Source organism: Anarhichas minor, unplaced genomic scaffold, assembly GCF_050575085.1.
Source record: "Anarhichas minor isolate MPS153535 unplaced genomic scaffold, ASM5057508v1 ptg000014l, whole genome shotgun sequence".
NCBI classification, from domain to species: Eukaryota; Metazoa; Chordata; class Actinopteri; order Perciformes; family Anarhichadidae; genus Anarhichas; species Anarhichas minor.
This window is the reverse complement of record NW_027466460.1, coordinates 8,080,660-8,098,417: the sequence shown is the minus strand read 5'-3', so window position 1 is coordinate 8,098,417 and position 17,758 is coordinate 8,080,660. Positions and strand designations below refer to the sequence as shown.

The window sequence follows — 17,758 nt, the reverse complement described above, 5'->3', positions numbered from 1 at the left end:
ACTTACACGGTCTATATTGCCGCAGCAGCTGCATTACACTAAACGTTTCACATCACTATTGAACTTCAGCAAAAGGGCAAAGATTGTTCAAGGACATGAAGCTGCTGCACTCGTATCTGTGACTAATTGCTGTGTCAGGTTTGGGGTTTTCAGTGGTTTTGAAACAACGGGGGTTGTCACATCTGGTTAGACAGGTAATTTACCAACACACGATGATTTCTGGTCCACCAGCGTTCCTTGTAAGAACAATGAATGGATGCATTTCCTCCCCATTGAAACCACAGGTAATGAGCACACCCATTGTGTTTTCAGATCACTGTGCTGATAGCGCACCTGTGCTGATAGCGCACCTTCAATTAGACTAGTAAACACATATGGCTCTCAACTCATCAACATAAGACTGTATATCTCACACTGCATTGTCATCATCGTCAGTGTGTAAGAAAAACTCAAGAATTAAACAATTTAACGTTCATTAATTGTCTTCTCTGGTTAACAAGCACAGTTATATTGTTTTCCAACATAGCGAATGTCAATGTCAGCAGTATTATGTAACGAAGTGGACTTGGTAAACCATGCTGAACAATCACATAGTCTATATCAACATGAAAGTGAGTAAACAACGTTATATCCTGAGTGCTGTCAGCGTGGCCATATTCATTGTTTTGCCCGAAAGGAGCTCATGTGACATAGTGTCACTCAGGGAGTGGCTTTTCTTGACCTGCTCAAAGAGAGAAGTGTACTCTCTCTCACACATGAGGAAAAAAACCATCAGGCTGTGAAATAAGTCTTTAAACTTATACTGCCCACAGAATACAATTCTGCTTCTATGAACTACTTTGTATTAACAACTAATCTGATGATTATTTAACATATATTGACAATTCATTATTTCCCCCAGATAATGATTGATTCTTGCTTCTCAATTGACTGAAATCAGGTGCCGATTAATTTCATGTTAATCAACTAATCAATTAGTTCAACGTGGTGGTTTCCCAAATCTTTTCCATTGTACTTCAAATTACAAACTTTACAACACAGTCCCAATAATGCATGTAGTATGAAATACAGTCAAACAGAGATAAATTGTCCTTATTGTAAGCTGCTGTTTCAGAATGATTATGACCACACCAACAGTATATGTTTTCAGCCAACAAACAAACATGCTAAAAGAAACAAAAGCTAACAGGGCCTGTGTTTGTTTGGTGAGACAAAATAACAAAGAGATCCTTATTTTGTCAGCAGCAGCGGGGTGAAGTATAGCTGTAAGAGTGAGCCAGGGTGAGTGAATGGGGAAAGGGAAAATAAAAACACACTCATGCCTGAAACTGTGTCTTTTACAGCCACAGACTTTTAGTGCTGGGCACTTGGGCGCCATCGCTGGAAGGGTCACGGTTGAGTGCTTTGCTTACGGACACAGAAATTGAAGGAAGGAACGCTCTTCTCATTTGGCTCTCCATCCAGATTTTCCAAATCAGTACAGAGATTGTAAACTGATCAAATACATTTTGGAATTAAGCACATTGCATTCACAAAAGAAAAAGAAAAATGATACATCTGTCCTGTTAACTGAAACACATAAATTGAAATACATTGAATGAATCGGGCTTTGTGCTCAATCAAAACTGTTTGGCAAAAGCATCAAAAGCAAGAACCTTTTTATGGCTGCCATCAAGGTTGCTGGGTGTTTGTTTAGGACACAATGGATACATATGGACTTTGATCTCATGATGTATTGTGCAGATAACCACTAAATCCATTAACTTCAAGTCATAAAAACAAAAGCAGGGGGACATTACAGCAAAAGTAACAGTGACCTTTATGGTTGTTCACACTACACTTAAGTTATTGAGCATGGAGAAATAGGCTGCGATGCAAAAAAACAAACACTGCACAGATGTGCATTTACCTAATGCTAGTGACAAAAGGTTCTTGTACCGGCTCTTCTTCTATTGGAAGTAACTATAGTGCCTTCATAGAGCATGTTTTCATGTCTGTAAGCTGTTTGATGGAAATATAATAGAAAAGAAAGGGAAAAAAAGATTCAACAAGGATTAAAGGTGCACACCGACTAAATTAAGAATTCCTATATGTTATTTCCATGGCTTAGGAAAGTTCATTCAATATTTGTGAACATGATCTTCTCTTTCTCAAACCCGGAAACCAGAGAAGTAAATCTCAAACCTGTGAGGTCATCAAGTATACAGTCTGGAGCTGCTCCTTAGACAATGAATAGGAGACCAACGACCCGTCTCTACAAGCTCCGCAAACCATCTCTGCGGCTGTGAGCAAGCTGTTCCACAGAAGTATAAATTAGGCATTAGTGTCATCTTTGGCTGCGTTTGTAAATCAAATCTGACGCTCAAACAAATTAACGAACGGGTAAATTAAAATGGATGAAAGACAAACTTTCCAATCAATACGTATAAAGCAAAAATAAAGCCTCTTGTGCAAGAGTTTGTCACCAGTGAGGATGGCAATGATTAGGACGAGACATGAGACTGTACCAATGAATAATATACGGAGCTCCCACAAGTAGCCAAACACATTCACTTGCTAATATTGCTGAATATTAATTATTGTATATTTTGGACTGTTCGTCTACCATAGAAATAACATGTATGCATTATTAAAATGGCAGTAGTTCCCTTGTAATGTCCCTCTCTCTCCATGCAAGCCATGTTTTAGGAATTAAATACTACTTTTTTCCTAAATAGGGCAGATACAAATATGTTCCCATATGTTGGACAAAATATTAGTTTGCTGGATTACAAGCATGCAATAGAAACATTGTAAAGTATAAAAATAATTGACTTCCGGCCGCAATAATTTATTATCAGAGTAAAGAGGCAACAGTAACTAACCAGCACATATGTGATCTTGACACATACCGTACTGTTATTACAATCTTCAAATGATATACCATTATGTTCAGCCTGGACCGCAAAGTGAATGCTTTTATTTTGAAAGCATCTCTCCGGAAGCTTCAGTTTCACTCTGGCGGACTTGACACTACTGGACGCGGCGGAGGCCGAAAACAGGAAACAGGAACCGAAGAGGAAGAAGAAATGAGACCGCTGCTGCTGCGCTGTCCGCTCGGCTGCTTGGCCACAGTTTTCGGCTCATTTTCCGCTTCTCGAAACAAACTCGTCACACAAGCAGCAGCGCTTCCTCATCTGTTTTATTTCAGAAACACGATGCACTATCAAACGGAGGAGAGAGGACGCCCCAATTCACCCGACTACCGGATTTATTTTAGTAAGTTCTTCATCGCCACCATGGGAGGAACCTGTGTCCTCTGCGTTTCATAGTATATAACGGTTTAGCACCGGGGTCCTGTGTCGGACAGGTAACCACTGGTCGACCTCCAGGTAAAGGTAAACATGTGACCTTTGAGTTGCAAGCACGGTGTTTTCTAGGCATGTGGCGCTCTTACTACAGAGCTTTTAGTGTGAAAACACCACACGCGTTACAGTTTCCTGCAGGATGGCTACGTATGACGCAACTTCCGGGTTGGGTGATCACGTGTATAGCGTCCACACAAACAAAACCTTTGAACTGGTATTTTCTCATCGACAGTGAAATTTGTATCAGATGAAGTTACACTAATTTAACTCACATTAAAGACCAATAGTATGCAGCACAATATTAACCTAACAAAATATCACATTGTTCGGTTTCCAATATGGGTAATGTGACTATATTTTGGGCATGACTGCAGTTTTAATTTAAACAAGATATAGGATTAGTAGCATTAGCAGCATTAGCAGCAGTGTAAATGATGTCCAGTATAACCAGTAAAACAACAGTAAGGATGCAAGGTGTCACTGACAGCGCAAAATTATATATTTAACTCGCCATGAATTGAATCTTAACTCAAGGTCTACTTACCAGTAATTACATTTGACATATTATTATCCATTTGACGTACATTTTATGTACAATACAGTCTTCTGGGATTTTGTTTCTATGTATGCAGGTTTTATTTGTTAACATTTTTTGTTTGTTTTTTTCCATAGAAACCTCTGAAGGAAAATACATTTCACCATTCCATGACATCTCACTTATAGCGGAGACGGAACAGGTAACTCTTTGATAGCAGAAGTTTTAGTTTCTACTTATTAAACGGTACAAACATAATATTCATATATTTTTTTCTTTTAACAGGACAATGATGTGCCAACTAAAAAGCCCAAGAAGAATGAGAGTGAGGTACGGTGACATTCAGTTGTAGCACCTGAAACAGTAGTGTTCAGCATACACTGCATAAAGCTTGCTTTTGTGCTTCCAGGTGCTCTTTAACATGGTCGTGGAGGTGCCTCGATGGTCAAATGCTAAAATGGAGGTAACGAGGCTATAGATACAATAGTACCTCACCTTTTTGTATAATTGATTTGATTATTGCACTTCTACTACTACTGCTTTAAAAAGGCTGAGATTGATATGTAAGAACCGCTGTGTCAACGTTTATTCAATGATAGTCCATTATATATTTTCAACAAAGTTAGCGTAGCAGGAGCCTGCAGCTATTTATTTTATTTATTATTTGATGTCTAAATTGACGATACCTGACTTACTGTCACCAAGACATAGCTTGACTAAAAAGTCCAAACTGAGCATCCAGTTACGAGCCTGTTCCTGAGTTAGCACGCACTCACACATACAAACACACCTTCATATATGCCTCAATTTCCAGATTGCAACTAAGGAACCGCTGAACCCGATCAAACAAGATGTAAAGAAAGGAAAGCTCCGGTATGTTGCCAACATATTTCCCCATAAAGGCTACATTTGGAATTATGGGGCGCTCCCACAGGTGAGGAAATGCACCGTATGAAATAAGCTATTCAGACTTGTTTTTTAGTCAGTGACTGATGCTGCAATTTAAAGATTATTATTTATTTCGTTTTTACGGAAAAACTGAATGTAGTCCACACTCTTTATTTCTATTTATTTATTTCGCATTTATTTATCAAGTCAGGAAGTTAGTTGAAATGTTTTCTTACATGTTTCTGAACTGTCCCTTGGAAAAGACATGGGAGGACCCAAACCACACAGACAAAGACACAAAGTGTTGTGGTGACAACGATCCCATTGACGTCTGTGAGATCGGCACCCAGGTAAGACTGTTCTAGGTGTGTGTGTGTGTGTGTGTAGATGTAATTCTTTGTTTTTACTCACTTTATATAGACTTTTCAAGATTTCTTAATTGTGTGATTGATTCCTTTGACTGTTTATTTGTAATTTGCTGGTCTGTTCTTCAGGTGTGCTTTCCAGGTCAGGTGATCCAAGTGAAAGTGCTTGGCATCTTGGCCATGATCGATGAGGGGGAAATGGACTGGAAGGTCATCGCTATCAATGCTCAGGACCCAGATGCCAAAAACCTGAATAGTGCGTGCTTTTCACCGATCATAGATAGTAGATAACCGTCAACATCTAAAAACTGCCTTACACTGACCCATCCTCTATCCTGAAGACATTTAGTTCAGGAAACCTCATGATCGTAAATGAGTGAAATTGGGATTTTATCTAAAATGTGCTAAATAAGGCAAATAAGTACAAATGGCTTACATCAAAGGAACAGTGTGTAGCATTTTGGGGGAATCTTCTTAGCAGAAATGGAATACAATACATTCTGTTTTCATTAGTGTATAATCACCTGAAACTAAGAGTTGTGTTTTTTGTTAGCCCTTCATATCTACATGGGGAGTGGGTCCTCTTCACCGCCATGTTTCCACAGTAGCCCAGAACAGACAAACCCAACACTGGCTCTAGAAAGGGCCTTTCACGCTTTTACGTTACCTGGAGGCCACCGTACTTCTCTGACACGCTTGTGAAACTGCTGTAACGTGAGCTGCAGGATGAAAAAAACGTGGAATGCAATCTGCAACCACACCGCTAGATGCCAGCAAATCCTACACACGGTCACTTTTAGGATACAAGTGTCACTGGAGGTGAAGACGAGCTGCCAAATCAATCTCCAGGATTTGTCAGATGTGCCCTCGACCACAAACTATAAATACGGTATTAATGTACCTGCACTGCCCGGTTGAGATTCAAGTGATCGAATTTGAAAATATAAAATAAAAGAAACATTTGCAGATCCAATATAAAAATCCGGTCAGCAGCTCAGGCAGTAACTTCAGACTTTAAAACACTAACCTAGAACATACCCTGTGGAGTTTTTACTGTCAACGCAGCTTTGTTTACATTCAACGTTTCTTATAAAACATTGTGTGTATCCTGAAGGCCGAAAAATTGTTGATGCCTTTTTTTTTTTTTTTTACTATTTACTCCATACAGCATTTTGCAAAGCCGTTTCTGAATATCTTTACGGCTGCATTGTTTACAATACAGCTGCAACCTTCTCCCAATGTTGTTTTAATGGGGCATTGCTACTTTTAAATATTTTTCAAACACTTACTATGCTACATAAAGATGTACATATTCATCATACTCTTATTTTTGCATTAAGATATATTCCAAATACCAAGTGTGAATGGAGCAGAGTCATACCAGTCATATTATTCATACCAAGACGATTATAGTGCAGATTGGTCGTCTGTTCTTACTCCGCTGAATGTGTTTATGTTCTCCTCAGGCATAGAAGATGTCTGTAAGAGCCGGCCTGGTCATTTAGAGGCCACTGTCGACTGGTTTAGGAAATACAAGGTGCCCGATGGAAAGCCTGAGAACCAATTTGGATTCAATGGAGAATTCAAAGACAAGGTACTGAGACTTTTGTAACACCAAACACATTACAAAGATAAGACACGACAGTTTGTTTACTCGGGGTCGGAGTCTATCGGGGGTTTTCGGTGGCTAAAACTGAATGGATTAGTTTTAAAGAAATCAAATGATGTGTTTTTCTCTGATGCCCTCTTAATAGGACTTTGCAGTGGAGATCATTAAGTCCACCCATGAGCACTGGAGGGCACTAGTGCAGAAGCAGAAAAATAGCGGAGGGATTGAATGGTAAGTTGGTGGAGGTAAAACTCCTGCAGTGTCTTTCTGATGTGCACAAGTGCAATGAACACTATTGACTTTTTTGATCAGCAAAAATATCTCCTGCTGCGAGAGCCCTTTCAAATGCAGCGACGACGAGGCCAGAGATGTGGTGGAATCGGTGAGAACTTCCATATGCTGCTGTTTTTACAATGATGATGATAGTAAACACAATAATAGCAAGTAGAACTGTGTTCGGGTTTGGTTTGGTAATTGTCCTTTTTAACGTGTGCCACCCCAGGCTCCTGCATTCGACAGCACACATCCTGTGTCTCCAAATGGTACATAAATATTGACTAACCTGCACTAAATTTTGTTTATTTGAGGTATTATGTGTTTCAATACTTATATTTTCATGTAATTCTAAATCTTCTCTTGCACAGTGGACAAGTGGCATTTTGTCTGAAGCCCTAAAGACAACATGGAGCCAACAAAACCTTTTGAAGCAGCTGCATCCTTTGAATGCAGCTGGATTTATTGTTGGTAAGGACTCGTTCTCAGCTGTATAAAGTGCCATCTAAGTTTATTATCCAGTCAAATGTGTAGACATCAGATTGTTTTATTATAATTTTGAGGTTAATTGCAAAATAATTGATCTCCTTTCTATTAAATTGTAAATTCTGATGTATAAGCACTGCAGTATCTTTGGGTCAAATACCCAGGTCCATCCTTGTATAAGACTGAAAGTGATGCTAATATGCTCCAATTTGCCTTTTAAGGCTTAAGTCAGTTCCTGCTAGCAACCACAAACACAACGCCATTTGTATGTAACAATTTCTTTCTGTTTGGGTAAATTAAAAAAATGTATGGTGTGAACATGGCATTACCTCTTTCCACATTTGTCCGTAATTACTCATTTCAAAACTTCAACACGTGGACAATAATGCTCAAGGATTTAGATATTAGTATTAACTTGGAGTAACAAATCAAATTGCTTTAAATAAATATAAATTTTATTAAAAAAACACCCACATCTCAGCAATATCAGGAATGATATAATAAACAGCTTTCAAATAAACTGCATCCATTACATTACAATACTTACAGTATTAATACCCATCCTTAATTCCATTTTTTGTAGCATACCAAACTTCAGGAGAACAAGGGAAGCCTTAAAAAAGAAAATGACAGGCAAAAAGTTGCACTTTTTTTTACCCCTTAGTGTCTAACTGCAAAAAGACCAAGTGTGTATCAACTTCTAGCTTAACCTGTGAGCCGAGCACATATAGCACACTAGTTCAGCCCAGGAAGTCATTCAAGTAATGTTGACTCTACTCAGAAACACTCTGAAGCAAGTATGGCTATGCTTTTAACCCGCTATATCTTAGACACCTTGGCTTTCTCAACCACAACCTGCTACTGTAGCTGGGTCCTGTACAACAAAATTTGACATTTTCTTATGTCGAATTATTTTACAAAGTTGGAACAGTTAAAAACAAAAAACTAGACCGTCTAATGTCTGCGCGAACAGGATGCTATCACTGTAAACATTGCTGTGACAGTGAGCATACATTTACAGACTTCCTGGATAATCTAACCATGATCATTCTGCTAACCTGAAAGAATATTTAAAGATATGAGTATCGCTGATCGGGTAGCTGTGGGTCAATTTGACAGAACAATAAGAACCTACATCAACATCAAAGAATGAGTTGTATTCCTGCAATGCAGGTTCCTGGTATGTACAATGTGACATAATTTATTATTTTTTTTAAACACATTTACAATCTATTTAAATAAAACGTTTTGTAATTCTTTATTACATTTTTTTTTTCCTGAAAAAGAAATGAAGTGCTTTCAGAAAATGCATCTGTTGAAGAGTGGGGTAAGTTGTTACTATAACATGACATTCCACTATATATCGCGTTAATTAAATCAAATAGACAGGGAAGAAAAATCATTATACAATTGCTTAGTGGTTATAAATAAATTTAACTATACACAGGCACAGAGATGTGCAACTACGTTAATCACTCCCCTGGTCTTGTCTCATAGCTAAAGCAAATACATTGCTTTTTACTTAGTCAATATCATACTTTCCCTTTAGTCAACTCAGTGCATATATGTTCAAATTACTTTTAAAATATTACTTTAAAATATAAGTAAAAAATTGCAGGAAAGTACTTTTATCCTCACAAAATATTTTTTCTCTTTGTGAAGTCGACAAGAATCAGAATCAGGATGCAATGGCAAGTACCTGAATGAAAAAACTACCAGATGAATACAGGCAATGAACACAGAATTAGTTGAAAATGTCCCTGATTTTACAGTAACATCAAAGATTTAAGTTCAAGTAATACTTTCTAGCAGATTGACAAGAAAGTAAGAAATGAACTGTTATGCCTTTTGGTGGCCTGAAGTTGAACTGTTATTATTTTGAAAGTAATATACAAAGGAAGAAAGAAAAATATGTTATAATTCTATTGCCAAACTAGATTTGAGGTATATGACGGGTTTGTACTGTACATTATTTAAAAGCCTTCCTGCTGTCCAAAGAGTCTCACATTGTATGTTTCACACACGTATGTAGGTTGGATAGCACCTTATGATCAGTTAAACCCAAAGAAATACAATGAAATAGGCCGTTAGCATTCTTTACAACACAAAATCTCTAACAGTAATTCCAAAAAGGGAAATTAATTTACTGTACAAATCTCACCTGTTTATCTTACAGTTAGATTACAATAGTTAAAGACCCCACAGCAAGCCAGCTGCCCTCTGAAACAGACACTGGGCTTACCCTGTTTCATGTCCTCAGTGTATAAAAAAACACATTTCCTAAGCACCACAGACACACAACTACATGTAATATTCACAGTCCAGGTTTGTTCAATGAACCTACGGTGAGGAACATTAAAAACAGTCGTTGACAACAAAGTAAACCTGGAAAAAACTGAAATAGCACAAACATACTGTTTTTCCCCTCAAAATGTTAGAAATGCACCATGAGAATGGCTCAATTTACAGTATAAATGACATAGGTAAGCTAAAGAAGCACCAACACAAAGATAGTTTAAAAACATCTTTTAGCATCAACTTGAAACGGTTTCATGGATTGCTCACACTGTTATAAATTCATCAATTTAATTTCAGTGATGCTTAGAAATGAATTACTCTCAATGTAGTAAGTATAACCCGATTTTATGATTTAAAGGTATTCCCAAAACATTTAACTCGCATTATCAAAAAGTGCCCTAAGAACCACTGACTTGCCAAAAACCATTATGATGCTGATCATTTGATCGTGGGATGATATTTCCAGAGTCCTGTTCATTGGACGTCACTCGTAGAGTGAGTTATGGTCATAGAGTGAAGGCATTTGAATTTAAATAAATGGTTGTGACCATACACTTTAGCACCGTGAATGTTATCATTGACAAAGTCAGTGTTTTATGCCAAGAGTACAATTTTGTAAGAAAAATAAAGCCACAAAAAAATGAAAATTTGTTTCCATTAAAAATAGGTCCTTGTGTTTCAGACTGAAAGCACCAGAGATGTTGAGTGTGTATCTTGCAAAAGTTGTCGAACAAAAATAAATACATCCTCAGTAGGGTCAACAAGTAAAGCTTGATTGTTAAAGAGGTGAAAGACCTGATGTGAAAGGTCATTTATATCTCATCTGATCACAGGTTCCTTTTTCTACGTTGTTGCTAACCGTACAGATAGGAAGGAGTGTTTAGAAGAGGCCAGTGGTGCTTGTGGTCTTTGTCATAAATAAAGCACCTTCAATTTTCTTCTTCATGAGTGCTTCTTACACAAACTGACTGTAAGGCCCTGTGACCTTGGTGAAGGCGTACGGAGATGTATTGACATAGGTGTTTGTCGTGCACGACAAGGACCCCTCCATTAGTGCCTGGATAAAGCGCTTGTAAGGAGGCTCCCCGGTGGATTCTGACTCTGGATGCTCACGCTTCGCCCCCTTCTTGCCTTTGCTAGGTGTCCCCTCGCCGCCATTCCTCTCTGCGTCTTCCTCCTTCTCCCGAGCCTTCTCTGCCATCTTGGCTTCCCACAGTGCCAAACCATGCTTGGCCTCATTCATGTTTTTGTGCTGGTAGAAGACCAAGGAGATGCGCGTTGGGTGGGTGCGGTCTGGGTTTTTAACGGGCGTTGTGGCGTGGAGCTCCCGTTTTGCACACTCAATGAGGACTGAGCCGTGGCTTGGTGCCACTGCCACACCACCAATGTCGGGGTCCAAGAAGTTGTGCTCGTTGTCGGACCACACCTCAGGCTTTTGTGGGGTTGTGGGTGTCGGCGGTGTTCCAGGCTCTTGCTTAATACCAGAGCCCATGAGGCTCCCATTAGGCAGACCTAAACCTGACTGTGTTTCAGGGGTAAAACACCCACCGCCTAACTGAGCAGAAAGCATTTGTGGGTGAGGCATGCCCATCTCGGTCTTGATTTGCATATGGAAAGGATCTTGGCCCGGGGCGAAGATTTGAGGGCTCCGAGATAGGTAAGGATTTGGGTATCCTCCAAACTGATTGCCTTTGCTCACAGCAGCTGTATAGTCTAGACTTCCATGAGCTGAGGGTGCTCTTGAAAGGGGGTCCATAAACTGGGGGTCTGAGGATCCATTAGGACCATAAGGGGAGTAAGGTCTCATGGGGTTAACTGGCCTCATGTTGCAGGCATTGTAACCATTCACCTGTAAACCTGGCTCAGCATACCTCGGCGGATAATTGACCTCATAACGCTGATGTACACCGTACTGCTGCTCTGAGTAAAGTGCTGGCCGCTGTTGCCGATACATATCCAGGTGCTTTGGGTTTGAAGCATAGTATGGGTGACAATTGTCAAGGGGCATTCCTCCGTTACATTGATAACCTGGATATGCACGATTTGATCCATTAATGTAAGAGTTTGGTACGTGGAGCGGGGAGGGGTAAGGGCTGGTTGGTGTTGGCGGCTGAGGGGGATACATGGTGCCTGGCCTGGAAGTGCTTGGAAAAGACCCCGGGTGGTTGGGGAACCTGGGGTAGCTGGCTACATTTGTTGAGCCAGGATAAGGGGGAAGGATGCTCTGGTGCTGTTGTTGCTGTAGTTGCTGATGATGGGGCCCAATAGGGTGTGTTGGCTGACCTGACTGTAGGATTGCTCCCATAGCACCTTGAATAGGTCCTAGAAAACAAAATCCCCAAAAGATAAAGGCCTAAGCATACAAATTACACAAATCTCTAATCCTGTGTCACTTTCTGTCAATTCATTGCTTATTGTTTTTCAGAGTTAATTTAGTATGTTGACAGCATGTCCGTACTAAGAAATAACATATTTAAGATACAATTCATGAAATGTGTCAGAATAAATGTTACCTCACCTGCCATAGGACTGCTCTGAGCGGTGTTCTCATAAGTGCCAGCTTTCACCTTGGCCAGGAGTGCCTTCTCTGCCTTTTCATTGTCCAGCATGGCCATCCTGTTGGCAGCTGCCTTCTTAGCGTCCAGCTTCTTTTGCCGGCAAGACTTGGCGGGCTCTGCAAGCATGCGCACCTGGCGGCGGAAGGCACTGAGGACTTGGATGGCGCCTGACTTGACTTTCTCCTGCTGACCCTCCTCACTGCCAAATTCATCAGTGTTTGAAGCCTTGTAAAGCGGTAGTACATGGAGCTGCTCATCCTCTGGTATCTTTCCAATGTCTCGGTTATCCTCACTTGTTAATGTACACACCTGGAAAAGCGGGTTGATGTCACAGACATTAATAATAAATCTACTTTTGCTATTCACATATCCGTTTTAAAGCCATGCCTCGATGGGACATTAATGCATAGCTCGATGTGCAGTTTGCCGTTTCTCTACCGATTCCATTCTCAGAGAACTACAACATACTTAGAAAGATAAACTGTACGTTTCCCTGGTTCTGCTTACCACAGTGCTGCCGCCCTGCATGTTGTGGAGGTCTCTGTGGGCATGGGCACAGAAGTCAAGACAAGCAGTGACCCCAGAGAAGGGACAGCCATCCTTGAGCCCCAGACGACAATCTGGTGCCCTGTGTTCATGTTCCACCTGTGTCCAGGAACAACAGGAGGTCAGTTTGAATAAGATATTAAGAGTTTCTGGTCACTAAACAATATAAATGGGAAATCTTAACAAAACGACTTCATCATGTAGATACTTTGAGAAATACCCATGCACACAGTTTACAATTGTTGTTGAGGAATTTCTGTGTGCGGGTTGCATCACTCACATGTTTACATGTGACTTAAAACCATGCTTGCTTTAGATTTGATCTGAAATTCAATTATACCTTTGAAAAACAGGACACCTTTATTATATAGTTTGCTTAATAATAAATTATTAAGTCAAACAATGTCTAAATATACACACCTGGTTTGCATAAGCTTCAGGTGCCAACGTTTTGTACAAGGGACCCAATAATGTTGCTAGATTTTGAAAGTTGTGCTCCAGTTTCTCTTCCTGAAAGACAGAAATTGGCAGTATTAAGTGACGTAATTAGCTTATAATATTAGCGGAACCATGCTGCACATACTTCTTTCATATCATCTCCTAGTAGCTTGAATTTTCTTGGGATTTTGCTGCGGGCAAACTTGCAACCATTGTAGTACATGCTCCAAGAGCAGCCAAAGGAGAAAGATGCCCCACAGGCATCAGGATTCAACCCCTGGCATACACAGGTCCTCCTGAACAGGGAGGACAAAACAATTGGATGTATCATTTTTAATTCAGTGTTAACCAACATGTATTGCTGAGGAACAAATTGGCAACTGGTATTTTTATAATTGATGCAAAAACACACCTATTATATAAAAGCAATAACTACATTTTCCTTGTATGCATACAAAATAATAACTTCTGTGTTTGGTAATAAAACTACTGTAGGCCACATGGCCAGACTGGAGTTCTGTAGCTCCGTCACTTACTCTTCATTGATAGCACATCGTCTCTGGGTGAGGGCTCCATGCTTTGTTAGAGTCTCACTTAGCTCGAGGTAGAGGCGGTCAGCTACACTGGGCAGGACGCCCTCCCAGACCAGGATTACTACAATGATGCAGGCTGTCTCGCATTTGTGACCAGTGCGTTCCCGTACCAACACCAGTAGCTTTTCTTCTACACCTGACCGACGAATCACCTGAATGAAAGACGGGAATAGGCATTGGTGGAAATGCAGATATTTGAGTACCAGGGCAGCTGGGTTGCCTGCTTCTCAAATTAAATATACAAAAATGGTTCTTACCCATTTGGCAATAGGGCACCCTTGTGTACTTTTTCCTTCCTTGCCGGTGTATACTACTTTCTCAATCCTGATTGCGCGACCAGTTAGACCAGACCTTAAAAGCAGAATAGAGGCATGTAAGTAAACACAAGTGATGTAGTGTACATATTGGTTACAAAACACACTCAATTTTGCCAGTCAACAAGTCAAATATGTGGTAACCTTTTCTCCATCCCCTCCCGAATACCGGCAACACTCGGCGCAGACCCCAAGTGAGTGTAGTATGGGCCTTCATCCTTCTCACTGATTTGTTCTAAATATCATAAAAGGACATGCATTAATATTTACACACCAACTTATTAATCATCTTTCAAAATCAACATCATGAGACTCACCAACACAGTGACAGGATGCAATGTCATATTGTGTTTTCATGGGGGTGTCCAGTAGGTTCTTTATCGGGGTATCCAATAGCTTCATAGGAGAGTCCATGAAGCTTTGTAGGAGGTGTTCCTTCTTAGGGGTGGAATCAGGTGGTCTCTTTAGAGCTGCAGCGGCTGGGGCAGCTGCTGCTGATTCAACTCCACTCAAGTCAGTGTTGGTTGACAGGATTGTGACAGGCCCAGAATATTCCACCTTGACTTTATTTGCTGGATTGACGATAAGGGATTTCTTCTCAAACACAGGTGAAAGCTGGTACTGCCTCAGGCTTTGTTCCATGAAGGCCAAGATGTTTCCCGACCTCTTGCTTTGCTCACACAGGGATGGTTGATTCTCCTGCTTGATTTGCACACCACCAATTCCCACCTCTCGCATCTGTAACTGCTGCCCCTGCTGCTGTGAACATGGCAACTCAAATCTGGGGTCGTTTTCCATTTTCACAGCTCTCAGACCATGTGTGAGGTCACTAGTGCTCTGAAGGGGATGAGGAGGGCCTTGGCGCTCCTGCCTTTGTAGCAGGTGCATACGCAGGGCTGCATGCCTCTGAAAGTCTCCATGGGGACCCGCAGGTGCCAGAGGTAGTCGAAGTCCCCTTTGGAACTGAGCGCATGATATCTTCAGCTGCTGTTCAGCTTTAGGATACATCGGTTGGTTCAACACGCCTCCTTGTAAGTGAGGTTGTGACTGCGTTGAGGTCTGGGAGAAGTCTGCATGGTTGGGCTGGTGGCAGTGGTCGTTAGGCCGCTGTGGTTGAAATTGCTTGAGGTTACTGCTGCCTGAGTCAGGTGGAAACTGCCTTTGATGTTGTTGAAGCTGTTGCATGTCCGTTGTGTTATTGTAACTGAATGTTGCATGGTCGCTGTGCTGGAGTTGTTGGTTGTTGGATTGAGCAGAATTGTTTCTAACAGCCTGGTTGGGTTGAAGCTGCTGCTGACCTGGCTGAGGCTGACTGCGAGGTCTGTAATCGGGTGACTTGAGTTGCTGCCCTTCAAATTGTGGTGGGGGGGACAGGGGACGTTGAAGATGACAGTGCTGTGGTTGTTGCTGTGTTGGTAAAAACCCAGGTGACAGTATATCCTGCAGGTCAGGGTCTTCACTTAAATGCTCTGACTGCATCTGGGTGTGATAGCGACTGTCTACCTGCTGATCTTGGTGGAAATTACGCTGCTCGGGCATTTTCTGGGGTAGAGGCTGCTGCATTTGAGGTGCTTTTGAATTTGATTCCTGCCACTCAGGGGCAGTGTTGTGCTGGGCTGTAGCACAGTGTGTTTGGGCCGGGAGACGGTCCTGTTGTTGCTGCTGGAAGCTGTTAGACCCCTGGCTGCTATCTGTGAAACCTGCCTGTGTCTGGAATCTTTGCCCGGTATTTGGATCTAACATCTGGCAGTGAACCTGGGAGTTAGCAGTCTGCTGTTCTGACTGAGGCTTAGCAGGGAAGCCCCTCCACATGTCCTGCTCTTGTCCCTGGGATGACGGGCCACTTGCTAGTTGCTGCTGGGAATGTGGAGAGTTTAGCTCTACCCAGCCTCTCTGGTGGGGAGTCGAACATGATAAGTTGGCTCTCTGCTGAGGCGTGTTCTCCATCCCGTTTTCTAACGCAGCATGACTTGGCTGCTGGAGACTGGGGCCCATGGGTCCCGTACTGTCAGCGCCACGTGAGTTCCCGGCATTGTGTTTAAAGGTCTGGGGTTGAATCACATACTGGTGGCCCCTGTCAGTGCCAATGCGCTGATGCTGACCAGACCTAGGTTCTTCACTTTGCCCCATCTTCTGTAACCCAGAGTTAGGAAAGGATGCATATCCACCTGTCTCTGCTGCCTCTACAGGGGCGTCGCGCTCCAGAAAAGAGTTCTGGTTAAACTCTTGGTTAACCTTCTCATATATACCTTGAGGATTTGTGTCATCTGGATAGCACCGTGTGCCATTTCGATGTTGTTGTGAGCTATTGGCAGTGCTTGTTGGTGGGATCATGCCAGGGAGCTGACCTAGAGACAGCTCCTGACCAGAGTAAGATGGTGGCCTCTGCTGATGATGTTGTTGTTGTTGCTGCTGCTGGTGGTCTGCTTCAAAGTTGTTGGAGTATCCATTCACTACATAGTTGACAGAGTTATAACTGTTGCCTCCTTCAACATTGCCCGATGCCCCAGGCTGCTGTTGCTGTAAGTCAGGCATCTGAGCTGAATTGGGCAATCCTGAGGTTAAAGATGGGGGTTGAGCACCTTCACTTGGCAGCTTATTTGCCAGTGAACCATTGACCGCATCAAGATGTGGCCCAGATGTTTGTGGTGCGATTGACACTTGCTCAGGATAATACTGAGACAGGGTTTTCTCTAAAAGATCACCTGGAGTGCTTTCTATTGTTGAGGGGGGTGATAAAGCACCATTTGAAACATGTTTATTCCTCGGTAGACAGAAAAAATCTCCATTACGAAAATCACAGTTCCTCTTGTCTAACTTAAGCTCTGTCTGTGGGGTATTGCTTTCACACTCGGTTGCTTTTGTCAGATCAGGAAAGCTATCCACCAAACTAGAGCTCATGTTGTCATTTCTTTTAATCTCAGATTCTACTTTAAGTTTCTTGGGCGGGTGGGTGAGTAAGGACTGCTCAGTGAGTGCATGCTTCAACTCTCCATTCATAAGTTCTCCATTCATCATGTAGGATCCTTGATTCTCCCTGTGCCTCTTCATGGGGTTAGCACCTGCGCTGGCCTTGTAATGGTTCCAGCTTGTATCCCCAGGGCTCTGCAGAGAATCTCCCTCTGAAGACTGGCCTCCATTCTGAAGTTTGTGAGAGATGTTGCGAGATGTGCCAGATTTTGCTAATATCAGATTTTCTTCCGCCTCATGTCTGGCTTGTTCTGTTTCCATCTGGCCTGCTCAGAGTCCATCCACAGGGCTGCCCTCTGTCCGTCCTGCAGGGCACATAAAGAGAGAAATATTTGGTTACATCATTATTCAAGCAGGGTTATGTTTTCAAATACAATATGTCTTATGTAAAACAAACACATGATTTAATTTGAACCTATGTGTAGGAACTTTACCCGGTCAAATTGACTCTTCTGACAAACATCTAACTTCAGTCTGACTGTGGCCTTAGTGAGGGGAAGGTCAGTAGAGTTATGTGTTTACACTTGGCACTAAATTG

The 17,758-nt window shown here is 41.7% G+C and overlaps 3 protein-coding genes across 5 annotated transcripts in view; 2 read left to right on the top strand and 1 right to left on the bottom strand.

Annotated features, from left to right (window-relative positions):
- Positions 1 to 3,023: 3,023 nt before the first annotated feature.
- ppa2 (inorganic pyrophosphatase 2) lies at positions 3,024 to 7,826 on the top strand. The gene is made up of 12 exons (XM_076091310.1): positions 3,024 to 3,258; positions 4,020 to 4,084; positions 4,168 to 4,212; positions 4,292 to 4,345; positions 4,697 to 4,816; positions 5,034 to 5,120; positions 5,265 to 5,391; positions 6,602 to 6,729; positions 6,890 to 6,975; positions 7,057 to 7,126; positions 7,247 to 7,286; positions 7,389 to 7,826. The coding sequence occupies exons 1-12, from the start codon at positions 3,069 to 3,071 to the stop codon at positions 7,409 to 7,411; spliced, it is 1,035 nt and encodes a 344-aa protein (XP_075947425.1). The 5' UTR covers positions 3,024 to 3,068; the 3' UTR covers positions 7,412 to 7,826.
- A 110-nt stretch (positions 7,827 to 7,936) lies between these two features.
- tet2 (tet methylcytosine dioxygenase 2) overlaps positions 7,937 to 17,758 on the bottom strand; it is a 29,912-nt gene continuing 20,090 nt past the window's right edge. The window contains exons 2-10 of the mRNA XM_076091309.1: positions 14,568 to 17,525; positions 14,395 to 14,485; positions 14,194 to 14,287; positions 13,880 to 14,088; positions 13,489 to 13,639; positions 13,326 to 13,415; positions 12,867 to 13,004; positions 12,320 to 12,668; positions 7,937 to 12,123 (exon numbers count right to left, since the gene is read on the bottom strand). Coding sequence (XP_075947424.1) covers positions 10,757 to 12,123; positions 12,320 to 12,668; positions 12,867 to 13,004; positions 13,326 to 13,415; positions 13,489 to 13,639; positions 13,880 to 14,088; positions 14,194 to 14,287; positions 14,395 to 14,485; positions 14,568 to 17,481 — 5,403 coding nt within the window. The 5' untranslated portion in view covers positions 17,482 to 17,525 and the 3' untranslated portion in view covers positions 7,937 to 10,756. The remainder of the gene's footprint in view (positions 12,124 to 12,319; positions 12,669 to 12,866; positions 13,005 to 13,325; positions 13,416 to 13,488; positions 13,640 to 13,879; positions 14,089 to 14,193; positions 14,288 to 14,394; positions 14,486 to 14,567; positions 17,526 to 17,758) is intronic.
- cxxc4 (CXXC finger 4) overlaps positions 8,097 to 17,758 on the top strand; it is a 76,003-nt gene continuing 66,341 nt past the window's right edge. For all 3 annotated transcript variants that reach the window (XM_076091312.1, XM_076091311.1, XM_076091315.1), the window contains exons 1-2: positions 8,097 to 12,622; positions 12,872 to 13,026. The gene's annotated coding sequence lies outside the window, so the exon portion shown is untranslated. The remainder of the gene's footprint in view (positions 12,623 to 12,871; positions 13,027 to 17,758) is intronic.